Source organism: Cnephaeus nilssonii (genome assembly GCF_951640355.1).
Source record: "Cnephaeus nilssonii genome assembly, chromosome: 16".
Lineage (NCBI taxonomy): Eukaryota > Metazoa > Chordata > Mammalia > Chiroptera > Vespertilionidae > Cnephaeus > Cnephaeus nilssonii.
In genome coordinates, this window is record NC_137087.1 from 44,332,269 (window position 1) to 44,360,113 (window position 27,845).

The 27,845-nt window shown below is 56.6% G+C and overlaps 4 protein-coding genes across 8 annotated transcripts; 3 read left to right on the plus strand and 1 right to left on the minus strand.

The window, feature by feature from the left end:
* Positions 1 to 838: 838 nt before the first annotated feature.
* SEMA4G (semaphorin 4G) lies at positions 839 to 9,207 on the plus strand (the record flags this gene model as incomplete). The annotated part of the gene is made up of 13 exons (XM_079793267.1): positions 839 to 865; positions 2,096 to 2,194; positions 2,305 to 2,398; positions 2,545 to 2,658; positions 2,862 to 3,031; positions 3,115 to 3,284; positions 3,581 to 3,725; positions 3,888 to 4,110; positions 4,509 to 4,624; positions 4,761 to 4,936; positions 5,122 to 5,183; positions 6,550 to 7,603; positions 7,729 to 9,207. 12 exons carry the CDS (start codon positions 839 to 841, stop codon positions 7,377 to 7,379), a joined length of 2,226 nt encoding a protein of 741 aa, XP_079649393.1. The 3' UTR covers positions 7,380 to 7,603; positions 7,729 to 9,207.
* Positions 9,208 to 9,363: 156 nt separating this feature from the next.
* Positions 9,364 to 10,525, minus strand: MRPL43 (mitochondrial ribosomal protein L43). The gene is made up of 3 exons (XM_079793560.1): positions 10,343 to 10,525; positions 10,133 to 10,239; positions 9,364 to 10,004 (listed from the first exon to the last, which is right to left on the minus strand). The coding sequence occupies exons 1-3, from the start codon at positions 10,471 to 10,473 to the stop codon at positions 9,763 to 9,765; spliced, it is 480 nt and encodes a 159-aa protein (XP_079649686.1). The 5' UTR covers positions 10,474 to 10,525; the 3' UTR covers positions 9,364 to 9,762.
* Positions 10,526 to 10,598: 73 nt separating this feature from the next.
* Positions 10,599 to 15,898, plus strand: TWNK (twinkle mtDNA helicase). Of its 2 annotated transcripts, none has more exons than XM_079793559.1 (5): positions 10,599 to 12,412; positions 12,513 to 12,776; positions 12,943 to 13,050; positions 13,311 to 13,452; positions 14,354 to 15,898. In XM_079793559.1, the coding sequence occupies exons 1-5, from the start codon at positions 11,118 to 11,120 to the stop codon at positions 14,666 to 14,668; spliced, it is 2,124 nt and encodes a 707-aa protein (XP_079649685.1). In that variant the 5' UTR covers positions 10,599 to 11,117; the 3' UTR covers positions 14,669 to 15,898. The 2 variants fall into 2 exon arrangements, with proteins under 2 accessions (XP_079649685.1, XP_079649684.1); XM_079793558.1 differs by having other exon boundaries at positions 10,602 to 12,360; positions 12,536 to 12,776; positions 14,354 to 15,893.
* A 2,023-nt stretch (positions 15,899 to 17,921) lies between these two features.
* On the plus strand, positions 17,922 to 27,834 carry LZTS2 (leucine zipper tumor suppressor 2). 4 transcript variants are annotated; one of them, XM_079793676.1, is made up of 5 exons: positions 17,922 to 18,075; positions 23,340 to 23,789; positions 24,405 to 25,052; positions 25,574 to 25,831; positions 26,527 to 27,834. In XM_079793676.1, exons 2-5 carry the CDS (start codon positions 23,382 to 23,384, stop codon positions 27,208 to 27,210), a joined length of 1,998 nt encoding a protein of 665 aa, XP_079649802.1. In that variant the 5' UTR covers positions 17,922 to 18,075; positions 23,340 to 23,381; the 3' UTR covers positions 27,211 to 27,834. The 4 variants fall into 4 exon arrangements, with proteins under 4 accessions (XP_079649802.1, XP_079649799.1, XP_079649801.1 ...); XM_079793673.1 differs by lacking the exon at positions 17,922 to 18,075 and adding an exon at positions 18,671 to 18,829; XM_079793675.1 differs by lacking the exon at positions 17,922 to 18,075 and adding an exon at positions 19,210 to 19,288.
* The last annotated feature ends 11 nt before the right edge of the window (positions 27,835 to 27,845 follow it).

The following is a 27,845-nucleotide window of genomic DNA, read 5'->3' on the forward strand; positions in this document are numbered from 1 at the left end:
AGGAGTGGTTCCGGGGCAGCTGTGTTTAAAGAGGTGCCGCTTGGAGCTTTCATCACAGGCTGCCTCTTGGTGCCGCGTGGATGGAAAATGGGGCTGGGAGGCAGGTGGAGCCCAGGTCACACAGGGCTGCAAACGCCCAGCTGGGGATTTGGATTTTATTCTGGGACAATGGGCACCCTCACCCAGAAGGCTCAAGATTCTGCAATTCTAACACGCTCCCAGGTGAAGCTGACACAGTCCCTGGACCACACTTTGGGTCTACAGAACATTTCCCAAAACATATGCTGGGGAACGTTAATTTTCAAAAGATGGATTTAACTGTCAGATGAATTTGGGAAATGCTGCATGCTCAATCCCATAATGCATAGCAACACCCTTAAGGCTCTAGGAAGTTCCCGGGAAAGGTAGGTTTTAACCTGTGGTTTCCAACTTATTTGACTACCGAATTCCTCCGCCCTGCCTTTATTAATGTAAACATCTTGAGGAAGCATTACTTACTATAGGAATAGTTATCCAGCCCCAGGCCTCAGATGGATTAAAATGGAGTCTCAAGGCTGGAAAGGCAGTAGGGAGGTTGGGGGCATGGTGTGGGTCAGAGGAGGGAGGCCTGAGCAGGCTGGTGGAGAGGAGGGATGGATGCCAACATACTGCACCCAGTGAGGGAGCCGGATGAGACAAAGACGCCTGCGTGGATTCAAACCCTGGGTAACAGGCAGGAGGAGGAGCCATTAACAAGGCAAAGAAGTCAAGAGGGTAGTAGCTTAAGGCATTTGATGGGCAGAGAAGGCCAGTGGGGCTGGAGTAGGGTGAGGCCAGCGTCAGGGGCAGCGACAGGAGCATGTCGGACCCTATGTTCAGGACTCCGGTGAGCCATTGAAGGCTTTTTAAATATAGCAGTGACATGATCTGGTTTAGATGTTTAAAAATGCCTTGGAAAAAGTGGGTTGCAAGAATATGCTGGTTGGTAGAATATCTCTGGAAGGAAACTCTAAACAATGGTAACAGCAGTCTCTTTTGAAGCAACAGGAATAAAAAGGAGACTCTGTTTACAACATATTCCTTTGTACCTTTTGAATTGTACACTGTGTGCACATATTCCCTCTTCATTGAATAAATGAGTCATTTTCTTATAAAGAGTGATGGATGGTTGGCAGTGCTGTCAGGTAGTTGCTGCAGTAATTCAGGGAAGAGTTGCTGGTGGAAATTTGGACTCAGGTAGGGGCAGTAGACCAAGTCAAGAAACATTTAGGACAAAGGGACGTTTCATCAGGGAGCAGGTCTGAATGTGGGGGTGAAGGGATGGGAAGCAGCAACGATGACTCCTGGTTTCTGGACTGAGTAGGATGCAGGGAGGAAGAAAGGAGGGAAAGACTGGATGAGCAGGTTTAGGAGGGAAGATGCAGGTTAGGGAGGAGGGGATGAACTTGCTTTCTGACAAGGTGAGTTTGATGTGTCTGGAAAGATCAGGTGGAGAGAGGGCTGGAGCCTGAGGATAGATACGGTAGGGTCACTCCAAAAGGGAACTCCAGGATTGGGGGACATTGCTGAGATGTGAGAGAAGCATGTTAGGGTGGGGAGAGCCCGAGAGTACCTGAACTGATGGTGCAGGAGAAGCTGGTAGAGTATATAATGTAATATAAGCGATAGAGGGGCCCTAGCTGGTTGGCTTGGTGGATAGAGCATCGGCCTGCAGACTGAAGGGTCCCAGGTTTGATTCTGGTCAAGGGCTCTTGCTGGGTTGCAGGCTCGATTCCCAGTAGGGGGCATGCAGGAGGCAGCCCATCAATGATTCCCCCTCATCATTGATGTTTCTATCTCTCTCTCCCTCTCATTTCCTCTCTGAACTCAATAAAAAATATATATATATTTTTAAAAAATAATAAAAAAAAGAGAGAGAGGGGAGAAGAGGAGTCATGCCCTTGGGAGGCCAAAGGAGAGCAAGTTCCAGGGAATATTCTGTGTTCTGGGCACTGGGATCTTGGAAAGAACTGTGAGTCCTGTGAGTGGGGATAAGAGCCATACTACCAAGCTGGACTAATGGAAGAGGCCTCTAGGGAGGCCCAGGGCTCACGGCCCTCCCCTGCCTACCCCACAGACCGAGTGCTTCAACCATGTGCGGTTTCTACAGCGTCTCAATGCCACCCACCTCTACGCGTGTGGGACCCATGCCTTCCAGCCCCTCTGTGCAGCCATTGTGAGTATGCCTGTCCCAGGCATGATCATTGGTCCTTGACCCCGGACTGGTCTGACCTTGGGCCCTGCCTTTCCTTGGAACCACTGCCTTCTGAACTCTCATTCCCCCAGGATGCTGAGGCCTTCACCTTGCCAACCAGCTTCGAGGAGGGGAAGGAGAAGTGTCCTTATGACCCAGCCCGTGGCTTCACAGGCCTCATCATCGGTGAGCATGCCCTCCTCCCCACTCCTCCCTCATCCACATGCATGCTGTGTGATGGACATGGATGTCATTGCTAGGACTTGCCACCATGTGCGTTATGTGCCTTGTTGTATGTGACATGTCTCATGCCTGGTATGTCCCTACCCCAGATGGAGGCCTCTACACAGCCACACGGTATGAATTCCGGAGCATTCCTGACATCCGCCGGAGCCGCCATCCGCACTCCCTGAGGACGGAGGAGGCGCCCATGCACTGGCTCAATGGTTAGGAGGATGAGGCTCAGGATGATGGGGGGCAGGGACTGTTTCTTCATCTTTATTCCCTTGGGCAGTTGACCATCCTATCCCCAAATCCCCAGCTGAGCCTGCCTGTTCCTGTGTATTGTTGAGTGAGGGGTTAGGACCAGGGTGGGAGGGGGAAGACACGTGAGATGTCTCTGAAGCCACTTGAACTGCCCGACCCACAGATGCTGAGTTTGTGTTCTCCATCCTGGTGCGGGAGAGCAAGGCCAGTGCGGTGGGTGACGATGACAAAGTTTACTACTTCTTCACGGAGCGTGCCGCCGAGGAGGGTTCTGGCGGCTTTGCTCCGAGCCGCAGCAGCCATCGTGTGGCCCGTGTGGCCCGTGTGTGCAAAGTGAGTAGGACTGAGGTGGGGGCAAGGGTGTAGAGGCTGAGCCACTGACCCTGGCCCCTGACCCCATGCCCCTGCCTCACCAGGGAGATCTGGGAGGGAGGAAGATCCTACAGAAGAAGTGGACCTCCTTCTTAAAGGCGCGTCTCATCTGCCACATTCCACAGTATGAGACACTACGTGGTGTCTGCAGCCTGGACGCTGACACCTCAGCCCGCACACACTTCTATGCGGCCTTCACGCTGACCACACAGTGGTCAGTGCAGGGACAGTGGGGAGGCAAGAAACTGGGGACAGCACAGGGGCTGGAGCAGAGGTTACTGAGGATAAGACAGGATCCATTGTGGGGAGGTCTGGCTGCAGAGAAAGAATTTCAAGCACGTCTAGCTAGCCTGGGGCTGGAGGCCACAGTGGCCTACTGACGCTCAGGAGGCCCTATGGGCCTGGAGCTGGGGTTAACCAGGGTAACAGTGGGCTACAGGCTGGGCAGGTGGCAGACAGGCAGGCTCCACTCAGTGTGACTCAGCCCTCTCCCCTATGTATTTTCCCTAGGAAGACCCTGGAGGCCTCAGCCATCTGCCGCTATGACCTGACGGAGGTGCAGGCTGTCTTTGCAGGCCCCTACATGGAATATCAGGATGGTGTCCGGCGCTGGGGCCGTTATGAGGGTGGGGTGCCGGAGCCCCGGCCTGGCTCGGTGAGGGAGCAGGCCTGGGGTAGGGTGCTCCGTAGACAGAACCCCTGGGAGGGACTGGAGGGTCTGGCCCTGTGGGGAGCACAGGCAGGAGGACAAAACCCCTGGGAGAGTAGGATCCTTGTGGGGAGTGCTGAAGTTCACCACCTCTGTCCCCCACCCCAGTGCATCACAGATTCATTGCGCAGTCAAGGCTACAACTCATCCCAGGACTTGCCATCGCTGGTCCTGGACTTTGTGAAGTTGCACCCACTGATGGCTCGGCCCGTGGTGCCCACACGTGGACGGCCCTTGCTGCTCAAGCGCAGCGTGCGTTACACACACCTCACAGGGACACCTGTCACCACGCCTGCTGGACCCACCTATGACCTGCTCTTTCTGAGCACAGGTGCTTCTGACCCCTGGCCTAAGCCCTCTGGTGACTGCTGACCTGTCCATTGATCCCTGTTGACCTCTAGTCCCTTGATGACCCTTGGTCACAAAACCCTGGTAACCATTGATGTTGATTCCTCAGTGAATACTCGCTACTGGCCCCCAGTGAACACTTGGTTTTGGTGACTTCTGACTCCTGTCACCAACCACAATGACATTTGACCCTGATCACTAATGCTTCTTAACTCAATTCCTGCCATGACAAGCCCAGAGTTCCCAATGTCCTGAGGGCCCACTGCTACTGGCTGAATCCTGTCCCTGACCTCATGACTCCCGAGCTGGTCCCATTAGGCTACTGCAGGGGGCCAAGAGCAGAGCCCATTGCTGGGATCTGACCTGCCCTTTTCATACCAGCTGATGGCTGGATCCACAAGGCTGTGGTCCTGGGCTCTGGGATGCACATTATCGAAGAGACACAAGTGTTCAAGGAACCCCAATCTGTGGAGAATCTGGTCATCTCTCCAATGCAGGTAACCCCTGACTCGTGACCCTCAAAATGGTCTTGCCAGAATAGGGGGATTGGGGGGGAGGCTGGGCGTTGGCTGTGTATGTGTCTGTAAGTGGGAGTGGGGTTGTTGCTGACTAGCTGTCCTCTCTGGCTCCCAGCATAGCCTCTATGTGGGGGCCCCTAGTGGAGTCATCCAACTACCACTGTCCAGCTGTTCCCGCTATCGCTCCTGCTACGACTGCATCCTGGCCCGGGACCCTTACTGTGGCTGGGACCCCAGCACTCATGCCTGCATGGAGACCACCATCATAGCGAACAGGTCTCAGGGTAGCAGGTGGGAAGTGGAAGGGGATGTAAGGGTCCCATGTGCCCAGGGACTCAGAACCTGAGGGGAACAGGAAGGCCTGCCAGCTGTAGGGGGAGTGGGAACCAGTTGTTGGTAACAGCCCTATTGACCCCTCCACTGGGGGACCTGAAGCCCAGTTCCCTTGTTCATGAGTCCTGGTCTTCTGTCTCCAGGACAGCACTGATACAGGATATAGAGAGAGGAAACCGAGGCTGTGAAGGCAACAGGGACACAGGTAAGTGATATGGATGTGTGTGGGTCTTGCTGTCCTCCTTACCATTTACACAACTTGTATGTATGTACATGTACGTATCTGAATGGCTGTGTCTGTGTGCTTTCAGATTCAGGCACAGAGTAAGTGCTCAACAAACGTTTGTTGCCCAAAAGAATTATAAATGAGGAAACATGCTCACTTCCGGAGCTTACAGCCAAGTGGAGGGAGGAGGGGCTGGCAATCACACAATTAATTACAAGTATTTCCACTGGTTTTTGTTACAAAAGAAATAATTACAGCAATGACAAGGGTATGAAGGATAATGGGTACTTCCCCAAGGAAGATCAGATGACTGAGATGATATATGAAGAGCAAAAGTTAATAATCATAGCTAATATGTACTGAGTACTTACTCTGTGCTGGGCATTCACATACACAATCCCATTTATTCTCTCGGCATTCCCGTAAGAGAGGTGCCATTATCATCATCCCCACAAGAGACAACCTCTCTGAGGCACAGGGAGAATAAGTAAACTGACCAAAGTCAATCAGGTATTAAGCGGCAGGGTCAGAATTTGAACCTGTGCCCAGCAGTCAGACTGGAGTTTGTGCTTTTGATCACTGCTATGCTCTCCCCTCAAGTTAACCAGGCAAGAGGGGGCCACTGGGAGAGGGATGTCACCCAAGTAGAGGGAACAGCAGCCAGAGTGAGCTTGGTGTGTTTGAGCAACAAGAGGCTGGAGAAGTGGGCAGGGACCACGCTAAGACAGGGGAGTGGCATGACCGGTTGAATGTTTTTAAAAGGTCACCCCACTGCTGCATGGGTTAGATGGGGACCAGAGTGGGCCAGCAGATGGGGAAGGAGAGGAGTGAACAGGTCTGGGACAGATTCCATAAGCAGGATCTTGGGTGAGCGTTAATACAAAGGTGAGGGGGTGGGGGCAGGGGAGAGGCAAGGGAGACCCCCAGGTTTCTGACTGAAGCACCTGGGTAGCTGGTAATGCTATGCGCAGTGATAACAATTCGAGGAAAAGATTTGGTGTCATTTGAGACAGAGGCTTTAGCCTTAGTTCCTGTGACATGTACAAGAGACTCAAACTGATGCCCAGCATGTGGGAGATATTCAAGTCTGATGCTCAGGAGAGAACTCTGTGCTGGAGGTAGATTAGGCATCACCAGCAGATGGCAGGAATTGAGACCACAGGGAAGGGCCAAGGTGTGCCTTCTGTGTGAGCAAAAATGCAGAGCGTGGCCAGTTGTCACCGTGATTCCAGATTCTGTGCTTGGTGCTGGGGACACAGCAGTGCACCATCTGGCTTGCCATCTCCAGTGCCTTCCCTAGGATTGGCAGGCGCTGACTGCTCCTCCTGTCCCCTCCTCTCTCCAGGGCCGCCGCCACCAATGAAGACACGCACTGTGCTCCGGGGTGATGATGTCCTCCTGCCCTGTGACCAGCCATCCAACCTGGCCCGGGCCTTGTGGCTGCTCAATGGGAGCATGGGCCTGAGTGATGGGCAGGGTGGCTACCGTGTAGGCGTGGATGGGTTGCTGGTGACAGACACACAGCCTGAGCACAGTGGCAACTACGAGTGCTACGCTGAGGAGAATGGCCTCCGCGCCCTGCTGACCTCCTACAGCCTCGTGGTACGGCCTGCCACCCCTGCCCCGGCTCCACAAGCCCCTGCCATGCCTGGGGCACAGTTGGCACCTGACGTAAGGCTGCTCTATGTGCTAGCCATCGCTGCACTTGGTGGCCTCTGCCTCATCCTGGCTTCCTCCCTCCTCTATGTGGCCTGTCTTCGGGGCGGCAGACGAGGGCACCGACGGAAATACTCACTGGGTCGGGCTGGCAGGGCAGGGGGCTCTGCTGTGCAGCTGCAGACAGTCTCAGGCCAGTGTCCAGGAGAGGAAGATGAGGGTGACGATGGGGAGGGGGCTGGGGGCCTAGAGAGTGGCTGTCTCCAAATCATTCCGGGGGAAGGAGCCCCAGCCCCACCTCCTCCACCACCACCACCCCCACCAGCTGAGCTGACCAATGGGCTGGTGGCATTGCCCAGCCGGCTGCGCAGGATGAATGGCAACAGCTACATGCTCCTGAGGCAGAGCAACAACGGAGTGCCCACAGGGCCCTGCTCCTTCGCTGAGGAGCTCAGCCGCATTCTGGAGAAGAGGAAGCACACACAGCTCGTAGAGCACCTGGACGAGAGCTCTGTCTGAGCCCAGCGTCCCAGGACAAATGCTCTTCCAACCAGCCTGTCTGCCCAGGCTGGGCTGCTGCCTTCCAACACAGCCCTACCTTCACCGCCCCCCGCCCCCCAACTCCAGACCCTTCTAACTTTTGATGTCCCTATAGGGCTGGCCAGAGTCAGGCCCAGCCAAAGTCCCCTCAGTCTCCACAGACCCATCTGTGAGCAGCCCAGGCCAACTGGTTCTCCTCAGAGGTAGGTGCTCCCTCAGGTTCTTCAGCCCCAACCCCAGTTCCTATTCCTTTAACCTGAGCATTGGGAGGAGAGGACCCCACCCTCCTGCCCCATTCATCTGCTCAAATCCTTCCTCTTTCTCTCAGGCAGGGCTTGCAGGTCCAGATGGCCTCAATGTCACCATCCTCCGCATGGCCCCATGTGCTGGATGGTCCTGACACCAGACAAGACCTCTGTAGCCAAAAGAGCCACTTGAGCCCTACGTACATTCACATGCACACAAGGAAGAATGTCTACCAGCTGGGCTGCAGGCCCCCACCCCCACCTTCTGGTGCATTCTTATTTCATCCTTTTCTGGGCTTTGGGTTCCCTCCCAATTGCCACATCCCATCCTATCTAGTCCTCTTCCCTAGTCCCAGCCCCCTATGGTGACCTCTGTCAAGAACTTGGGAACAGGCCAGCGGCGGGAGGTAAGACTGCATCATTCTCCTCCCCTAATGTGCAGCCCTTATGCCTCAGCCCTCCCCCTTAGCCCCCATGCCCTTAGTCACTCTCAAGAGTGACAGAGGCAGAGTTCTAGGCATGTCCCTCACATACACGTGCTTACATTTCCACTCACATGCACCTTCTGAGCCTCCTCTTGCTGCCTCAGGCCTATCAGGTTTGGTCCCTGGACATTTCAAAGAGAGAGCCCTCTCTGGTGTAGCTGTCCTTGTAGACACTTCCCTAGGACGGGCAACCCACACTGCACTCAATGAGCCAGCCTCCCTTTTGGGGACCAAGCATTTGCTATCCCTAGATCAGAGCAGGAGGAAGAAAGATCTGATAACTCACCTGGCACATGAAGCCTGTTCTTGGAACTATGCAAAGGGCAGAGGCTGGGAGTTTGGATGCTTGGCTCCACCCCTGTCCTACCTCACCGGGGCACTTTTAGGGTCCAGTGGCCTCTGAAGTCTCCAGGCCCAAATGGGACAATCAAATCCTGACTGAGCTCCCCCATTCCCTTGGGTGAGGATGACTGTTATTTTTGTAGCTGAGAACGTGGAATCCCACGGATTTTTACTGCCCTTCACCCATCCTCTCCCACCTCTCCCCCACAATGAATGTATTTATTGTGAGATGGTTATACTCTTTAGGAATGTCCCCAACCCCCGCCCCCCCCCCCCACAGGTGGGTGGAATGGACATGTGACAGTGGGGAGCCTGGACTCCGCTCCTCCACCCTCTGTTGGTTAATAAATACCCTCTTTTCCCCATGACTATGAGCAGTCTGCTTGGTCTAAACTGGCCTTCCCCTGATCACCAGGGGACAGGCTCCCGAGTCTATGGGAGAGTGCTGCAGGGTTAGGTCTGCTCCCCACAAAACCATTTGCAGAGGAAATTGGGATCCTCAGCTTCCATCCTGGCTGCCCTTTGTTAAGGCTCTCACTAGTAATTGATCATGGCATTAAGGGCATAACAAAAGTAGAGTGGTTCAAGAATTCATGTAAAGGTTTCTAGGTTTTTACCTCCTACCTCTTATCCTCACCATCGTCCCCACTTTTTTTTTTTTAGCTAAACCCCTAGAAGATGCTCCCCATTTACCAGTAACCCTGAGAATCACTCTCTCCAAGGGTCAGGCCTAGATTAATTACATGGCCTTTTATATTAAGCATCCTGAAAGGTTTATTATATGCCCCGCTTCTGGTTTTATGACAATGAAAAATGGGGTTGTGCTTAAAATATACTTAAAATATTTTGAAGACAAGTTTATTAATCTCAGTTTTGTAATGTATACACACTCATCTAGCCTAGCCCAGTGCCAGGTTCACAGCAGAGAAGGTGCTAGCTCTCTCTCGCTCAGTGGTTGCAGAAAGGACATCAGAGATTCTTCAGAAGCCAGCCTGGACATCCCTCACTGTGACTTGAGATCACGATTATCAATTTGGATTTCAAAAAGGAGGGCCCAGGAAGAGCCTAGGAGACTCTCAGGTTTCAGTAATGCCAACTGGATAATTAAGAGACACAAAGTCCTTGCCCCTCACAGTGGGCACCAAAAGGAAACAGGCAGCTCTCTGTCCCAAGCAAAAGTTTTGGCATCAACTTTCTCTTTCGTGGGCTCCATCTGTCTGTCTGGGCGGTAACCCCCTGAACCAAACGAGGAGGAACCACCTTCACCGAGACTGGAGTTGGGGCAACTCTTCACTGCGCTTGCACCTGGGCTGGGGCCGGATCCTGGGCCTCTCGGGGGCGCAGCCCGCCCCGCGTGGTCGGTTTGTTGGTGAAGGGGTGCCACTGGCCCTGGATGCTAGGGCTGTCCGTGTGGAAGGGCTTGCGGATGCGGATTATGTCCAAGCCCGACTGGTTCGCTAGCTTCTTCACCAGTGCCGTGACCTCCTCCACCGACTTGGCGTTGAGGCTCTCCTCACGCACAGCCCCGTTCACTGGCAGAAGGGAGGCGGGGTAAGAGGCGGCGGGCCGGTCAGACCTCAGACGAGGGGAAGAAAACGGGCCCGCCCGCTCCGCCCCGCTCCCCCGCAGGCCGCCCGCAGCCCCCGCCCGGCCCACTCACGGTATTCGGCCACGACTCTGGGCACGAAACACGGCCGCGCGTTCACGTATATGACGACCCCCGGGTTCTGTCGGGCGAAGTCGGCCACCTCCTGTTCCACGAACTCCCTGAGAAACCCCCGAAAGAGTGAGCACGGTGACCCCTGACCCGGGCGACCTCTGCCGGGAGTCGCACCCCCCCCCCCCGCCCCCGCGTCCTTCGCGGGCTCACCTGGCGCCGCGGGACGAGGGCGCGTCGCGGCTGAGGCTGAAGCTCAGACGCTGCAGCTGCTGCACGTAGCGGCCCAGCCCGTTGTGGAGCACGCTGGTCAGGAAGCGGCTCGGGGTCCCGCGCGCCGTCATGCCTGCCGCGCCCAGGCCGCCGCCGAGCCCCGACTCGAGGAGAGGGGGCGGGGCTACCCTGGGCTTCCGGTTCCGGGGACACGAGCCCCGGGGAGTTTTGATTCCGAGGTCCTGGCGTGTGGCGCGTGCGAGTGACCCACGCTGCGAGCGAAAGTCATGGGACGGGAGTGGTAACCCTGTGCCAGGGTCGGAGCGCGGAGATTCCCGCGGGCGAACCGGAGGGAGGGCACGAAGAGAGCCACTACTTTGGGGAGCTAGAGCGGAGGGGCCCCAGAAAGGACGCAGAGGGCTGTGGAGCTGAGCACGGCGCAGAGACTCTGTGGAGGGCAGTAGTGGTGGAGACCTGATCTGGAGGAACCGTAATCGGTGAGGGGCTGCGATGGGAGAAGCTGTGAAGGAGCCAGACAGGGACAGAGACGTGCAAGGATCGTGCAGATGGCCTCGGGTAGAGGTAGCCATGTAGAAGGGCCGAAGAGGACCCAGAGAGGTGTTGATGAGGGAGAAGTTTGAAGAAAGAGAGAAGCCACCTGGAGGGAGCTCTTAGGAGTGCTATGTGGGGCACCCCTAGGGTCTGATCACTGAAGGGACCTGGACCAGGCACCTCAGGCATTTTTGAAGTGGGGGCTTCCTCCATTTGACCAGGAATGTGGGTCCTTCTCCGAAGTGTGTACCCGCTCCGTATCCTGCTGTCCCTGCGCGGGAAGTGGATGGGTTGGAGGGGCCTGCCTCGAAGCTTGGTCCCAGGCCCTCCGCGAAGGCGGTACCGGAAGGAGGCTCTCCCAGCCCTGGAGGTACCAGTGTTGCCTGTAACTGCAACTGAAATCCGCCAGTATTTGCGGGCACATGGGATCCCCTTCCAGGATGGCCACAGCTGCCTGCGGGCACCCAGCCCCTTTCTGGGAGCCTCGCAGCTCAAGGATCAGACTGGTGCTACCACCTCCTTCAGCCTCTTCATTAACAAGACCACAGGCCGCTTTCTCTGCATGACCAGCCTAGCGGAGGGGAGCTGGGAAGACTTCCAGGCTAGCGTGGAAGGGCGTGGGGATGGAGATAGAGAGGGAATCCTGCTTAGTGAAGGCCCAGGAGCGGAGGACAGTGAGGAGATCCGGAGGATCTGGGACCGAGCAATACCTCTCTGGGAACTGCCTGATCTGGAGGAGGCACAGCTGGCTCGTGTGATGTTTGGCCTTACCAAAGTGACAGACGACACGCTCAAGCGTTTCAGTGTGCGGTATCTGCGGCCCGCTCGAAGCCTGGTCTTCCCTTGGTTCTCCCCTGGAGGTTTGGGATTACGAGGCCTAAAGCTCCTAGGGGCTGAAGGCCAAGGGGATGGAGTGCACTATGTGGAGACCACCATTCCTCGGCCTGGTGCCTACCACAATCTGTTTGGATTACCGCTGATCAGTCGTCGAGATGTGGAGGTGGTACTGACGAGTCGTGAGCTGGACTGCCTGGCCTTAAACCAAGCCACAGGGCTGCCCACCCTCGCCCTTCCCCGCGGAACAGCCTGCTTGCCCCCTGCCTTACTCCCTTACCTCGAACAGTTCCGACGTATCGTGCTCTGGCTTGGGGATGACCTTCGGTCCTGGGAAGCTGCCAAGTTGTTTGCCCGAAAACTGAACCCCAAGCGATGCTCCTTGGTGCGGCCTGGGGACCAGCATCCCCGTCCCCTGGAGGCCCTAAACCGAGGCTTAAATCTTTCTCGAATTCTGCGTTCTGCCCTGCCCGCTTGGCACAAGTCTATTGTGTCTTTCCGGCAACTTCGGGAGGAGGTACTAGGAGAACTGTCAAATGTGGAGCAGGCAGCTGGCGTTCGCTGGAGCCGCTTCCCAGACCTCAGTCGTCTCTTGAAGGGCCATCGGAAGGGCGAGCTGACAGTCTTTACAGGTTACCCTTTGGGAAATCACTGCTTGGGTGGTGGCAGAGGATCAGGTGACATGTGGGTTTGGACTGCTGTAAATGTTGAGGCTTTTCCTCCCAACTTTGAGGCCCTGCTCCATGTCTTGGTTTCAAGGGTGGGACTTCTCTCCCTCACCCAGGTCTGTGTTCAACCCCCCTGCAGGGCCAACAGGCAGTGGAAAGACGACATTCATCAGTGAGTATGCCCTAGATTTGTGTACCCAGGGGGTGAACACGCTATGGGGTAGCTTTGAGATCAGCAACGTGAGATTAGCTCGGATCATGCTAACACAGTTCGCTTTGGGGCGGCTGGAAGAGCAACTGGACAAATATGATGAGTGGGCCGACCGCTTCGAGGACCTACCCCTCTATTTTATGACTTTCCATGGGCAGCAGAGCATCAGGTAAGATTCCCAGGCCTGGGGTTTTCAAAGAATGGGGCGGGGGGTGGGGGTGGGGTGGGGCAGGAGAACAGACCCTGGGGTTTTCAGAATGCTGGCTTTCTGCCTGGGTTGGATGGGAGACTACTTGTAATTGACTCTTGAATTCATTGCCTCTTCTTCTTCCCAGGACTGTAATAGACACAATGCAGCATGCAGTCTATGTCTATGACATTTGTCATGTAGTCATCGACAATCTGCAGTTCATGATGGGTCACGAGCAGCTGTCCACGGACAGGTGACATCCTTTTGTCTATCTGGAACCCACTTGAACACACATGTCTTCTTAGGCAGCTGGCCCCTAGGCATACACACTGTACTCTCTTGTTTTCTGGCACGTGTGCAGACAAAGTATGGACAGGGACCTAAGTGTGAGGCCTTGGGTAAAGAAGAGTGGAGCGGGGATGTGGTGCTTTGTGGAGATGTGAATGAATCAAGAGTATGTGTATATTCTGGTCCTGTCGATACCTGATAACCTCTTTGTTGGGGTGGGTGCAGGATTGCAGCTCAAGACTACATCGTTGGGGCTTTTCGGAAGTTTGCGACAGACAGTAGCTGCCATGTGACACTGGTCATTCATCCCCGGAAGGAGGATGATGATAAGGAACTGCAGACAGCATCCATTTTTGGTTCAGCCAAAGTAAGTGACCTGTAGAGGAGCCTAAGCTTTGGAAAGTAGAGGGGGCAGGTGTGACCAGGCATAGTCCTCTTCAGCCTTAAATCATCTTGACTTCATCTGCAAGAGGCAGCTGGGGCCATGACAGGAGGAATATAAAGGCGAATAATTGTTGGTCCTTTGCCCTCCTTACCCTCCAGGAGCTCACATCACTAGTGGGGGAAACAGTGAGACAGTGATTACAACTCAGTGTGACATAAGCTATGATAGGTGGTACAGGTACTTGGGGAACAAAGAGAAAAGACATCTGAGTCATCCTGGGGTATCTGGGGAGACTTCCCAGAGGAGGTGTCAGTAAAGGTTGGGTTGACTTTTGGCCAATAGTAGGTGTTTAATAACTAAAAGGGAGGGCCTTCTGGGCAGCAGGACCAGCCCAATCCTGGAGCTTCCGAGGTACACTGAATGCCTATTACATGCCAGGCCTGGGCTGGGCACAGGGAATACAGGATGAGGAGCACAGACCATGTGCTACGATGAAACAAACATGGAGCTGGGGAAGAGAATAACACGGAAGTGGAAAGATGGTGGTGCCTTCTTTATTTATGGGGATCAAGAATGGTCATTTAGACTGAGACCTCAATGATAAGAAACTGGGGTTAAGTGGGGTAATGGGCTGTGCAGGAGAAGTGTTACAAGCAGAGGGAACAGCAGGTACAAAATCTGGGGATGGTAGCAAGATTGCTAAGGAACTGAAACTCAAGTGGCCCCAGTATCATGGTCAGTAGTTCAAAAAGCTTTGATGAAAAGGGAAAGTACTTTTTCCTTTCCCCATTCTTGCCACTTCTCCCTACACGCTCAACCTTCCTTTCTGCTTCTCTCATATGTCTTCTCACTGCTCCTTCATCCTCTGCTCCCTGTCCCTCAGGCAAGCCAGGAAGCGGACAATGTTCTGATCCTGCAGGACAGGAAGCTGGTAACTGGGCCAGGGAAACGATACCTGCAGGTGTCCAAGAACCGTTTTGATGGAGATGTAGGTGTCTTCCCACTTGAGTTCAACAAGAGCTCTCTCACCTTCTCCATACCACCAAAGAGCAAGGCCCGGCTCAAGAAGATCAAGGATGACAACGGCCTGGTGGCCAAAAAGTCCTCTTCTGGTAAAAAGGGGGCTGTCCCCCAGAACTCTGAAACTTGCTCGGGTGAGGCCCCCAACCAGCCAGACCCCTCCAAACTTTCAAGGTGAAGGGGGTACAGAGTAGGACACTGGAACGAGCCTGACAGGACAGGCTGGGGCATAGACTCTTTCTTGGCCCTCTGCCAGGACTGCCTCTGTCCTGTGGTCCTAAACTATGGGCCCTTCTCAGTGTGAGGGGCCTAGCCTAGGGCAGGGTCCCCTAGTGAGAATTCAGATTAGCAGATATTTGAGAACCTACTGTGTGCCAGGCTTTGTTCTAGATCCTGGGAATACAGCACTGACAAGACAGATGAAGTCCCTCCTTCCATTGAAAATGCAATCTGGTGAGAGGACAAGATAAGTTAATGGGCAAATAAACACAAAACATAATTTCAGGTAGTGAAAAATGCGATCTGAAAAATAAAATAGTAATGCGAGAGTGCTTACAGGCTAGTTTAGATTAAGGTCTGAAAAGGTGTCTCTGAACAGAAGACAGTTGAGCTGGGGCCTAAAGAACTCGTATTGAGCCATGTGGACATCTGGAGAAAGAGGGACCCAGGTAGAAGGAAAAGTAAATATAGAGGCCCTGAGCTGGGAATGAGCAAGTTGAGTTCAAAGCAGTGAAGTCGGGCCCCCTGAACCTGGAGAATAGGAGACGTCTTGCCAAAATTCCAGCTTAGGCTCTCGGAGCCAAAGGGTGACATGGTGGGTGCCAAGCTCCTCTGCTCCCCCTCCGGAGCCTGCTGTGTGGCGCACTCACTATCATTGGATCCCAGGTCCTTGGCTCTGTAACCTCAGGGCCCTGTAATGGAAGGGGAAGCTTGGCCAGAGAGCCATGGAAGGAAGCTGTGAGCCCAGAGCGCCTGCCGCCTGGACACTGATTGTATGGGATGCTGCCTCTGACCACTTGAGTGGATGCAGGCATAACTTTTTGTAGAACCTTGCCCAGTTTTACTGGGAAAAAAAAAAAAAAAAAATTTTTTTTTTCTCATTGCCTTTGTTTGTGTACTTCTTATTTGTCCACTAGGTGTCTCCCCAGTCAACTGGATTTTCTCACTTTGAATTGGGAGTGGATGGGTCCCCTCCTGTCTGAGCTGTGTGCTCCCAAGGAAGCAAAAACATTAAAGGGCCTTCACACACACACTCCTTTCCACCTCTTCTTGGCCTAGGGAAGACAGGATGGGGCCTCTTTATCCCTATTTCCCCTGAGGATCTTCATATCCCTCTCAGAGGTGTAGGTCACCAGAACATATGCCTGGGCTCTGCCTGACCTGCTGTCTCTCCCTGACATGAGCCACTCACTGACCTCTCAGTGTGGACTCAGGCTCAACATATTCTTATCTGGCCCCCGTCCATTTTCACCTCCTGTACCTTCTTAGCGTATCTCTTATGTTAGTGTGTGTTGGAACACATAGGGCTCTTGTTTGAAAAAGCAGAAACTTTGGCCCTTCTCTCACCCCAGTCCACCCCCCCCCCCCCCCCACACACACACACACACATTTCTAATTATAGAAGTTCGAGGAGAGGTATAGGATTCCTCATTTTTAACAAGGAGATGGGAAAATATGAGAGACCCTGTCAGAAACATTCCTAAATGATGACACCTGCATCTCATTTCCTCTGATATCCTAAAGTCCCAGTTTCCCTTTAGATTTGCCTGCAAGTGTGAGAATGCAAGACGTTCTGAAGGGCCTGGGGAGAAAGAATCCTTTTGTAAGGTTGGGAGATTGGTTCCCTCTCTGAAGCAGGGCTGCCTTATCAAGGTTTCCCTGTCAACCTAAGAAGGGGCTTCTGGAACCCTGTAGAAGGGTCTGGGATCTCTGGTCTTTTATGTGTGAGAACTATGGCTACAATTGTCTCCTGAAACAGACAGAGCAAAGCCGTTTTCTGTGGGGGAAGAACCAGGGGGAAGGGAGGAGAGAGCTCCTCCAGGGCCTCCCTTCTTGGGGGTCTCTCCCAGACTGGCTGGAGCCAGGCCTCCTAATCCTGCGGTAATCATTCCCAGCCGCCGCTGGCTGGTCTAGGCCTCATCCAAGGTCTCTAACACTGAATGTCAGCCATGCCTTCCAGATGTACACTACCAGGTCAGTCCTACCAATAAGGACATGGGTTCCACATTCTGGTCTCCCTAGAATGCCTGACGTGTTCTCAGGAAATCCTCTAGGGGTTTGCATTAAGGGAACTTTGTGAGATCTCTGTGAATTGGGGATAGAGGACTTGTCTGTTTGTCTTGCCCCATTCTTCTAGCAGACACCCCCACATAGCACAAACCAGAATGATGGGTAGGGAGGGGAAGCTAATGCTCCCCTAACCCCACACTTTACACAAACACATTGCATTTCACAACTGTCAAACTCTTCACATCAAGGTGAGCCCACAATGCGTTCAGGAGTGCTTGTAGCCTAGAAAGCAGTGGGAGGGATCCCTGGGAGCCACTGTCCCTGTACCCAGCCCAAGTGGACTGAGGCCAAGTCCTCTGCCTATATCCAGTTGGAGGTTAAGCATCTCCCTGAGAGCTCCCGAAGGGCCTGGCCAAGCAGGGTCAGGGGCTCTGCGGCCCTTTCTTCAGCTTCAGTATCAGACTTGGCTGTGAGGGGGCCGTCTTGGTCCTCCAGCAGCTTCTTTACCGTGGCTGTGAGAAGGGACTAAACTCACTGGATTCTTGCTGTCCAAGCACTAAGGCTATGAATATGGCCCCGATACCTGTAGACATCACAGTGTGCCCTCCCACGGGCTGCCTTAGGTGCCATGGAGGGAGGGAGCCCTAGGTGCCTCCCTGAAATACAGGCCAATTTCCTGTTTGTGCCTGTGGGTGGGACTTTATGAGTTTAAGGGAAGCCAGGCTATGCTCGGTAAGGAACCAGAACTGGCAGGCTTGCTCACCTGGGCAGACACCTACACCAAGGGCGAGCTAGGTGCTGGTTCTGCTTAGGCAGTCCCAACCCGAGCTGTGTGTGTGGGGGGGGGGGGGGGGGGGGGAGGGGGAGAGGCGGGTCTGTCTTGGTGTAACCCGAGCCTTCTTTGTCTGCTTCCCAGGGGTTTTCCCTGTGTCTGGGGAGTGGGACGAGCGTGGACCAGGTTTGACAGAGCAGGGATTGGCGGCAGGAAAGCCCTATAGCCAGCTTGGTTAGGACAGCCAAGTAGGTAGCTTAGCTCTCAAACACGTAACTACTCGCCCCTTCCCCAGATCTAAAGCCAAATCCAGTAAGTTGTGAAGCCAGAGGGCAGCCTCGGGCCACCTCGAGCTACTGCTGGGCTGGGTTCTGGGTCGGCTGTTGAGGGGGTGCCGGGCAGACCACTCCCTTCCTTGGGTCGGGGGCGCGGCCTCGGCGGCCCCGCCCCACTCCACCAGGCCGGACCTGGCGGGCGCCCGGAGCCCGGAGCGGGCTGGAAAGCCGGCGACTCTGCAGCGAGAAGGCGCCCGCGCTGGAGCTGGAGCCGGGCAGGAGCTGGAGCGGCGACGCAGGTGGCACTGGGTGAGTGGTGGGGCCGCCAGGGTGTAGGAACTCGCGCCTCCCACACATCCCGGCTCCGGAGTAAACTTTCCCGTCTGGCGAAGCTGGGGGTTGGGATGAGGAGGGGGGTTCCCCACGCCGGGACGCAGGCGAAGTGTCTGAACAGGAAACCGACACGGAAACTGACACACCGGGCCCACACACGCGTGCACTCAGACCCATGCACGCACTTGGGACACGCGAACACACGTGCACTGCGGAAAGGACGCGCCCAGTGGGTCCCTCTTGCAGTTCTTGGAGCAGCGTTCCTGGCCCGCCCGGACCCCAGCGGACAGGGACGTCTGTTGTCCCGTAATTGACAATTGACGGGGGTGGGAGAAAAGGGCCGGCCGGTCACGGAAGGGGGTGGGCCGGGTGGGACACCTCACGCGGCTCCTACTTCCCCGAGGCCTGCAGGTGAAGACTAAGACGTAAACAGGCGCCGAGCACGTGATCACTTTACGGACCTGTGGGCTGCGCTTCCCCCCACCCCGCCCCCCCACCCCGGCCACAGCGAGGACGTCCCTCCCAGTCCAGGGCGAGTTCTCCGGGTCCCTTGCGGGGGCTGTATTCCATTCTCCGCCTGGAGAGGTGATCAGCCCTCCTCCAGAAACCGGAGCACTATGCCCCCTGGAGTCGGGGTAGCGCAGGAGAGCGGGAGACGGACTGGGGTGGGGTTACCTGGGCTCCTGCCTGCCTTCTCGCGAACACATTCATGGTGCACTCAACCCTGAAGGTATGGAGGCCGGGCACTACTGATGGCAGAGGACAGCAACCTGCCCCCCTTTCCCTGTCCCATACCTCCAGCCTGGGTAGCAGAGCTGGGAGCTCCTCCCCCCAAGGTAGGAGCAGAAAACCCACTCACGCAAGAGTGGGAGTCCCCCTCCCCCAAAGCACGCAGGAGCATAATCCCCCCCTCAGTACTGGAGTGGGCCTATACCCCTCAGGTCGAGGGAGGACGAGTCCTCCGCCCCCGTTAGGGAGGGGGCAGGGGCCACCAGCCTCCCTCCTTGCCCCACCCCCCACCCCTACGCACACGCTGAGCCCAGCTGCGGCTGGAGCTTCTGGGCCTGCTGCCAGAAAGGGGAGGAGGCTCCTGGTGCCCCGGGAGGCTGGGATCTGGGCAAGACCAGAGGAGGGGGTCTCTGCTGGAGAGAGGGGCTCCCGTCTGTTCTTGTGAGGCTGAGGATCTGGGGTGAGCCTGAGGGTGGCTGGGCTATGTTTCCCTTTCCAGGGAAAAAGAAAGAAAAACAACCCTTTCCATAGAGCTAAAAATAGAGCTGAGAGTCGGCCAGGTCTGTGGCCTGGAAGGGGAGGGTGGGGGCAAATGCTCCTTCCTGGGGCAGAGGAGCTCTGGCAGGCCTGGCCCTGGGGGGGGGGGGGGGGGGCTGGGGGCAGGAGGCTGTCCTTGCCCAGGGATGCTGGCATCAGCTGACCTGCCCAGGTCACAGAGACCCCTACAGGAAAGTATGTGTGGTAGAATGTTTGAGAAACGTGTACGTGTAAGAAGTTGTGACTGTGAATAAGACCGTCAGTGGGTGAAGGATGCTTAGGAGAGGAAGCGTGTTTAAGATTGTGACTGGGTGCAAGGCCTAAAGCCTGTGCACAAGTAGCTGTGTGGCTCCGAGCATGTCTCGGTGTGAGTCGGCCTGAAAGATGACGGAAAGTCGGAGCGTGGCACCAGGAGACGAATGGGCTCTGATTTGTGGCGTGTGAAACTGAAGGTGGGAAAGGTTGTGTTCTTTGCCAGAGGTTGAGAATATTGGTGACCCCGACAAGACAGTGGAATGTTGTGAGGCTGGTGTGGGTTTGGTCCAGTAATTACCCCGGTGATTGTTGAAGGGCCAGGGGCTACCTCTCCGAGCAATGACCGTCCTCCTAGCAGATGACTCTGTGGGAAGGCTGAGGAGCACAGAGCCGCCCCTGGGGCAGGCCTGGGCTCAAGGTGGGGAGGGTACAGTGCGGTGGAGTCGAGTAGGGGCCACGCCGAGGTCCGGGGGCGGGATTACTGGGTGTGTTTTCCGAACCTGCCACCAGGTGGCGCCGCCTCCGCCAAGCCAATTGTGCCTCCTCCTGGCCGCTGGGGGTGGGGCAGGCACCGACCGAGCCTTGGTCCCCGGCTGGCGCTGGGGCGCAGGGCCCCGGCCGCTGTAGAGAGTGGGCGGCAGCTGACCCTCAGCCTCCCCCTCTGGACTCTGAATCGGAGAGTGTGTCGGGGGCGGGGGGGCCGAGGGGAACGCTTCGACTAGAGGAGCGGAGGGGGCAGGGCGGCCGCCGCGGCTCCGGGCCCTTTGTGCTTGAACAATGACCAGCTGCCGCTGGCCCCGCGGTCGGGGTTGAGATAGAGAGTGACCCGCCGCCGCCGCCGAGTCTTAGGCCGATCGAACCCCCAGATACACCGCCACCGGCTTGGGGGACAGGGGGCCCGGCTTCGCAGCCCCCGCGTGCGCCCGGACACGCGTGACGCGCAGTGTTAGCGCGTGGCCGCGCCCCGGGGGCGGGGACGCCCCTGGGACCCCACCCCCGCGCTGCACCGCCCACTCCGGTCGGGCGGGGGTTGCCCCGCAGGGGGCGCCGCGGAGGCGGGGCGGGTTGGGCCCGGCGGCTGCGAGTGGCCGCGCGCGGGCTGAAGCCGGGCGGCTCGCCGGAGGAGCGCGGGGGGCGGCCCGGGGCTGAGCATGGAGCAGAGCGGTGGAGGTGAGGGGGGCCGAGGCGGGGAGGTGATCTGGGGGCGCCCCCAACTTCTGCGTGGCGGAGGGCCAGTGGGAAGGGAGCATTCCACAGCGGCCCCCACTTTATGGAAGCGGAGGCGGTGGCGGAGTGGGGGGGGCTCCGAAGGGTGGAATGGGGGCTCCGGCTTCCTGTTGCAGAATGGGAACTCGTGATCCCAGACGCGTTCCCACTTGACTGCTCCTTGGAATTTGGTGAGGGGAGACTTTCCCCAACTCTTCCACCCCCAAATCGGGTCTGTGGGCCTTCAGACCTGGGCCGGACCTCTCCAGGGCCGTGGCTGAACGCTGCGCTCTGCTCCCCCCGGGCCACTAAGGTGGGTTGCTGTGCCAGAGGGGTCACTCCAGGAGTGCTGGGGAGAGTGGGGGTTCCCATTCCCACAGCCAGAGACGCGTTTCTCAAAATGGAGCCTCTACTTGCCCCTCCTTCTCTCTCAGGCTCCAAGAGCGGGAGCCTGGCTGGCTGGGCCTGGCTTTCCAGACGCCTGGCTCTGGCTCCAGCTCCGTGGGTGTCAGGTTCGCAGGGCCCAACTTTATGTCTCTTCTGGATTTAGGGGCCCCTGGCTCCGTGGGGTTCAGGGCTCTGGCCTCACTGAGTCTGTCTGTCTCCTTGTCTACCTGACACCCTGGGGCCTCTGAGTCTTTGTCTCTGGTCTTTTGGGTCCCTGTCTCCGAGTCTCCTCCCCTCAGTTTTCACGTTCTCAGTGCTCACTGAAGTGGGGAGATGCAGACAGAGGTGCCAGCCCCTGCTGCCCCCTAAGAAGCCCCTTCCCCACTGTTTGCTCATGCTCTGGAGCCGTCTGGGAGAGGGCTGAGGAGGGGGTATTCCATTCACTTTGCTCAGGGCTGGCACTTGTGTGGGAGACAGTGCTCACCTCTCCCCCCCTCCCCCTCCCCCCAGCTCCTCCTGCCTCCGTCTGGAGATCTTCCAGGGTCTCAGGGTCTTTGACTTGAGTAGGGAGGTGGGGGTGGACTTAATGGAACACAAGCAAGAAAGAAGGGGAGCAGATCAGGCAAAGGAGTCAGATAACCTCTCTCCTCTCCCACATTCCAGTGAGTGACAAAAATCAAGCTCCCACTCACCCAGTTGGCCCTGCCTGCATGCCACCCAGACCCCCACCCTCTCTCACACACGCTCCTATTCACACACACACTCCTTTGTACACACTTATACACACTCACTTTCCTGTTCACACACTTGTGTAAAATAATGTCAGTTTACATATAAACTCAGGTATATATGAGTGGACATCTGTCCAAACATATTCTCTCATGTAGTCACACTCATACGCCACAAATTCACTTACTGTGTATGCATTTGTAACGTTCACATACTTTCTAAGAGTGACCCCCCTATTCACGCACATACTTACTCTTGTAAAATACACCCATATGAATTCACACTTGTACTCATGTATATATGAACGTATCTACCTACCCATATCTAATCACATACCCTCATTCATGATGTTCTCACACACCTTTTCATGTACACAGTGCTCGTTTTCATGCTGTGCATCCAGTCCCACACACACAAATAAAAGCACACGCTCCTGCTCCTACGCAGTTCTCTGTCCACCTCTTGGCCCCCGCTCTGCATGATGACTTCAGCAGATGCCTGAGTCCTGGTCTTCGTCCTCGCCTCAGGATGGAGGGAGTTCCGGGTGGAGACTCGCTGGCCCCTTCCAGGAAGGAGGAGGGCCTGGGAGGTGGAGCCCTCTTCCCTGGGCTCCGGGGAAGTGAGATCTTGAAGCCGCTGCCAGAGGTGATGGGAGGGCTTCTACCCTCATCCCTTTGGGATCACGCTGGGGACCACCTAAAGCTGGAAGGTTTCATAGAAGCTGGCAGCAGGCCCGTGTGGATTCCTTTAGGCCCAACTGATTGGGTATGGTGAGGCTAGGAGTTGTCATGGCAACAAGCATGCACCTGTACGGAGTCAGGAGATCCCAGAGGGCACCTCTGGGCTCCCTAAGAGCTCTGAGTTTCTTGTTTGGCCAGCTTCACCCTCGCCGCCTCTGTGTCTGGGAGAAACTGAGGCCCAGCTGGGGGAGGCTGGGCACGGCCTGGCCTTGGCTCTTTGTTCCCTAATTACCATCTGAGTTGCTGACTTCGTCCCTGAGGTTACTTCTGCCCAAACTGCCCTCTAATGAGGCCACCTGTCCCAGGGGACTCGATCCGCCCAACAGCCTTCCTCACTTGAGTCCTGGCCTCTGTGGGGGATGCCGTTTGGGGCCGGGCCCTGCAGAACCACTAGGCCTCCCCCCCGCCTCATCCCTGCTCAGTAGACTCAGTCCCCTGCCCTGTTCAGAGCCAAGCTGGGCAGTGGTCTGGGGTGCAGGGAGAACCACGGTTCGTGCCAGTGCTCGGAGGGGGAGCCTTGGGGGCACCAAGTAGCTAACATTATTGGTATCAGGGGGCTGTTCGACCTGAGATGAAGGGTCAGGAGAGGGACTTGGAACCTTTCATAGGGAGGGGGCTCAAGGTGGAGGGACTCTGACACGGCTGCCCTGCTTGCAGGTTCCCCCGGAGGCCCACGGCCAGGCCAGAGGTGCCGCCGCCATGGCCATTGTGCAGACTCTGCCGGTGCCGCTGGAGCCCGCTCCTGAGGCCACCACAACCCCACAAGCTCCAGCCATGGGCAGCGTGAGCAGCCTCATCTCAGGCCGGCCCTGCCCTGGGGGGCCAGCTCCTTCCCGCCACCACGGCCCCCCTGGGCCCACCTTCTTCCGCCAGCAGGACGGACTGCTGCGGGGTGGCTATGAAGCACAGGAGCCACTGTGCCCAGCTGTGCCCCCCAGGAAGACCGTTCCTGGCACCACCTTCACCTACATTAACGAGGACTTCCGGACAGAGTCACCATCCACCCCCAGCAGTGACATCGAGGATGCCCGAGAGCAGCGGGCGCGCAATGCCCACCTCCGTGGCCCCCCACCAAAACTCATTCCTGTCTCCGGGAAGCTGGAGAAGGTGAGGACCAGCCTTCCGTTAGGGCCTGGGTGGAATCAGGAGCCCCCCGGAGAAGCTGGAGGAATGTGGAGGTCTATGTAAGAGTGTGGGCTCCAGATTCACCAGACCTGAGTTCTAATCCCAGCTCTGCCTCATTCTGGCTATATTACCTCAAGGAAGTCACTTACCTGTCCTGAGCCTGTTTCCATATATGTGACATGGAGGTGGTAGGTCAGCTCTCATAAGTTTGTTGTGAAAATTAAATAATATATGTGAAGTGCTTAGCCTAGTACCTGGCATATACTATGCACTCGATAAATGTTAGCTATTTGAAATTGCTGTTGTTATACAACGGCAGTGTGATTGACTTTGAGCAAACCTTTAACTATGCTCAGCCTCCATTTTCTCACCTGTAGTATGGGGATAGTGATAATGTTTTACTCATGTGGCTTCTGTAATGACTAGAGATGAACCTTTTAAATTACTTGACATAAAGCTGACACGCGGGAGGCTCTCAGTGGTAGCAATTATTAATATATGGGGATGGGGGACCCCAGATGGGAAGACAGGGAGTGTGACAAGGGCTTTGAAAGATTGAGTAGCTCATCCCCAGTGTCTCGTGGCACCTCATTTCAGAACATGGAGAAAATCCTGATCCGCCCAACAGCCTTCAAGCCAGTCCTGCCCAAACCTCGAGGGGCGCCGTCTCTCCCCAGCTTCCTGGGTCCTCGGGCCACCGGACTGTCTGGGAGCCAGGGCAGCCTAACACAGCTGTTTGGGGGCGCTGCCTCCTCCTCCTCTTCCTCCTCCTCCTCAGCTGCTGACAAACCTTTGGCACTGAGTGGCTGGGCCAGCGGCTGCCCATCAGGGACGCTGTCCGACTCCGGCCGAAACTCACTGTCCAGCCTACCCACTTACAGCACTGGGGGTGCCGAGCCAGCCACCAGCTCCCCAGGCGGGCACCTGCCCTCCCACGGCCCTGGGCGGGGAGTTCTGCCCGGGCCAGCCCGAGGAGCCCCTACTGGGCCCTCCCACTCGGACAGTGGCCGATCTTCCTCCAGCAAGAGCACAGGCTCCCTGGGAGGCCGCATGGCTGGAGGCCTCTTGGGCAGCGGTCCCCGGGCCTCCCCTGACAGCAGCTCCTGTGGGGAGCGCTCCCCACCGCCGCCCCCACCCCCTCCACCCCCTTCGGACGAGGCCCTGCTGCACTGTGCCCTGGAAGGGAAGCTCCGTGACCGTGAAGCAGAGCTGCAGCAGCTGCGGGACAGTCTGGATGAGAGTGAGGTGACCATGTGCCAGGTGTCGTCAGTGGTGATCATGGGGGTGGCATGGCAGGACATCCAGAGGTGCTGGGAATCCAAGGAGCGTTTCCGTGTGTTTCAGGGTGGGGGCAAGTGGGGGGCAGTTGTACTCGTGACCCCATTCCCGCCCAGTTATCTGGCTTAACTGTAGTGTGGTGAGGATTCAAACCCAGCACTACCCTTTACCTATCAGTACTAAGCCTCAGTTTCCTCATCTATAAATGGGGATGTTTTTATTCTCTCAGAGTTAATGAGTAAGGCAAAGGGTGGGAAGTGTTTAGAATAATGCCCGGCACTTAGGAAGTGCCACATAAGTGCTTGCTATTATTGTTGTTTCTATTATCCTAAAAGTACTTGTCACTGTTGTCAAATTATTACAGTTGTTTAGTGTAATCTAGCCGCCTAAAGCCCCAGTAGGCCACCAGAGCAGTCAGGGATTGGGGGCAGCTAGGGCTCGAAGCCTGGGGGAGCTGCCAGGACCCAGGCCTGCCTTCTCGCCCACAGGTGTATGAGGACCGGCAGCGGCACTGGCAGCGGGAGCGCGAGGCCCTGCGAGAGGACGGCGCGGCCCAGGCGCAGCGGGCCCAGCGAGCTCAGCAGCTGCTGCAGCTGCAGGTGTTCCAGCTGCAGCAGGAGAAGCGGCAGCTGCAGGATGACTTTGCACAGCTGCTGCAGGAACGGGAGCAGCTAGAGCGGCGCTGCGCTACCTTTGAGCGAGAGCAGCGGGAGCTTGGGCCCCGGCTCGAGGAGACCAAGTGGGAGGTGGGTCAGACCAGGGGGGAAGGAGCGGGGTCCTGCAGGAACACCCCCTGGAAAGAGGGGCCCAGGAACACCCCAGGAGGGCCTCCCCTTCCTCACCTCGGTGAGATGAAGATCCCCCTCTGACCTCCCTTGCTGGGAGGGAGCCTCCTTGGGCTTCCGTGTGTGGCCTCCTCATTAGCCTGGTCCGCTGCCTGTAGCCGTTGGCATTCCCACCCACTGCCTTCCAGCCAGTGATAGGAATGTAGTGCTTGCTATGCACCAGGCACTGTTCACAGCATGTTACATAGACTATATATCATCCAATCTTCATTAACAGTCCTATGAGGTGGGTCCTGTCAATACCCCTATTTTAGAGATGCAGAAACTGAGGCCCAGAAAGGCTGGAGCCCAAAATTATACCCAGGCTGTGGCAGAGTTGAGATTTGAATCAAGTCAATCTGACTCCTTTGTGTATGCTTTTAACCAAAGTGGTTTAAAGACACCACTTTGAAGGGGAAAAATCGGGGTCTGGATCCACTTTAGCCGCTGACTAACTGTATGACCGTGGACATGTCGCTAGGCTTGCCTCAGTATCTTCATCTGTAAAATGGGTATAAGGATCAAGCCTCCTCTCCACAATGGCCAGCATGCTGTCAGGGCCTGACCCCCTGGGAGAGCCCTTCTCACCATCCTTCCTGCCTGCCCCCCACCACCAGGTGTGCCAGAAGTCGGGCGAGATCTCCCTGCTGAAGCAACAACTGAAGGAATCTCAGGCGGAGCTGGTGCAGAAGGGCAGTGAGCTGGTGGCCCTGCGGGTGGCCCTGCGGGAGGCACGGGCAGCACTGCGGGTCAGTGAGGGCTGGGTGCGGGGTCTCCAGGAGGCAGCCCGGGCACGGGAGCTGGAGCTGGAGGCCTGTTCCCAGGAGCTGCAGCGGCACCGCCAGGAGGCTGAGCGGCTTCGGGAGAAAGCTGGGCAGTTGGACACCGAGGCAGCTGGGCTCCGGGAACCCCCCGTGCCAGCTGCCACTGCCGACCCATTCCTCCTGGCAGAGAGTGATGAGGCCAAGGCACAGCGTGTGGCAGCCGGGGTTGGGGGCAGCCTGCGGGCCCAGGTGGAGCGGCTGCGGGCCGAGCTACAGCAGGAGCGGCGGCGAGGCGAGGAGCAGAGGGACAGCTTCGAGGGAGAACGGCTGGCCTGGCAGGCGGAGAAGGAGCAGGTGATCCGCTATCAGAAGCAGCTGCAGCACAACTACATCCAGATGTACCGGCGGAACCGGCAGCTGGAGCAGGAGCTGCAGCAGCTCAGCCTGGAGCTGGAGGCCCGGGAGCTCGCTGACCTGGGCCTGGCGGAGCCAGCCCCCTGCATCTGCCTGGAGGAGATCACTGCCACGGAAATCTAGGGCCCTGGGGGTCCCAGCTCTGCAGGGAGCTCTACTGAAAGGGAACGGCTGCCTCAGGTCCACGGAGGGCCCCAGAGCCACTCGTCCCCTGGGATCCAGGCCTCCGGGCCTCTGCCGAGAACCCAGGGCTGCCCTGTAACTTGGATGAGCAAGATCAGACCCCTTGGAGGTCCCTGTATTCACTGTCACCCAGAGGCTCCTGCTCACTCAACCTGTTTCACTCCCCACCTGTTGCCAGCGCCACTCTGCCCACCCCATTCACCCCAAACGCTCACCAGCTCAACCAGCCAGGGGACTGGGGAGAGGAAGGAGCTCCCTCGTCTCCACACTCCAAAGCCGGAGAGAGCCAGACAGCGTCAGCTGCTCCAGATGTGCCTGCCCTACCCTGCCCATGTTGGGGGACAGGGCTGGGACGGGGTCTGATCCCCAGCTCCCAGCTCTGCAGCCTCTCACCTGTGGTGAGGGGGGGCTATCGTCAGACCAAAGGAAGAACTCAGAAATGTCTCGTTTATTTGTGTTTGTGACCAAGTTGCCCCTCCCTACACCCTGGGGTATGGCCTCGTTTTCACTTGTATATTTTTCACACTGTAAATTTCTTGTACAAACCCAAAGAAAAAAATTAAAAATTTTTTTGA

Bases quoted from the DNA above. Each gene is read 5' to 3' on its own strand.
- MRPL43 (XM_079793560.1), bottom strand. From the start codon at position 10,473: ATGACGGCGCGCGGGACCCCGAGCCGCTTCCTGACCAGCGTGCTCCAC. The intron at 10,240-10,342 runs GTGAGCCCGCGA...GGGGTTTCTCAG, and splicing joins CCCTCGTCCCGCGGCGCCAG to GGAGTTCGTGGAACAGGAGG. The intron at 10,005-10,132 runs GTGAGTGGGCCG...CCCTTCTGCCAG, and splicing joins CAGAGTCGTGGCCGAATACC to TGAACGGGGCTGTGCGTGAG.
- LZTS2 (XM_079793673.1), top strand. From the start codon at position 18,809: ATGGTGCACTCAACCCTGAAG. The intron at 18,830-23,339 runs GTATGGAGGCCG...CCCTGCTTGCAG, and splicing joins TGGTGCACTCAACCCTGAAG to GTTCCCCCGGAGGCCCACGG. The intron at 25,053-25,573 runs GTGACCATGTGC...TCTCGCCCACAG, and splicing joins ACAGTCTGGATGAGAGTGAG to GTGTATGAGGACCGGCAGCG.
- TWNK (XM_079793559.1), top strand. From the start codon at position 11,118: ATGTGGGTCCTTCTCCGAAGTGTGTACCCGCTCCGTATCCTGCTGTCC. The intron at 12,413-12,512 runs GTGGGTTTGGAC...TCCCTCACCCAG, and splicing joins GGCAGAGGATCAGGTGACAT to GTCTGTGTTCAACCCCCCTG. The intron at 13,453-14,353 runs GTAAGTGACCTG...CCTGTCCCTCAG, and splicing joins CCATTTTTGGTTCAGCCAAA to GCAAGCCAGGAAGCGGACAA.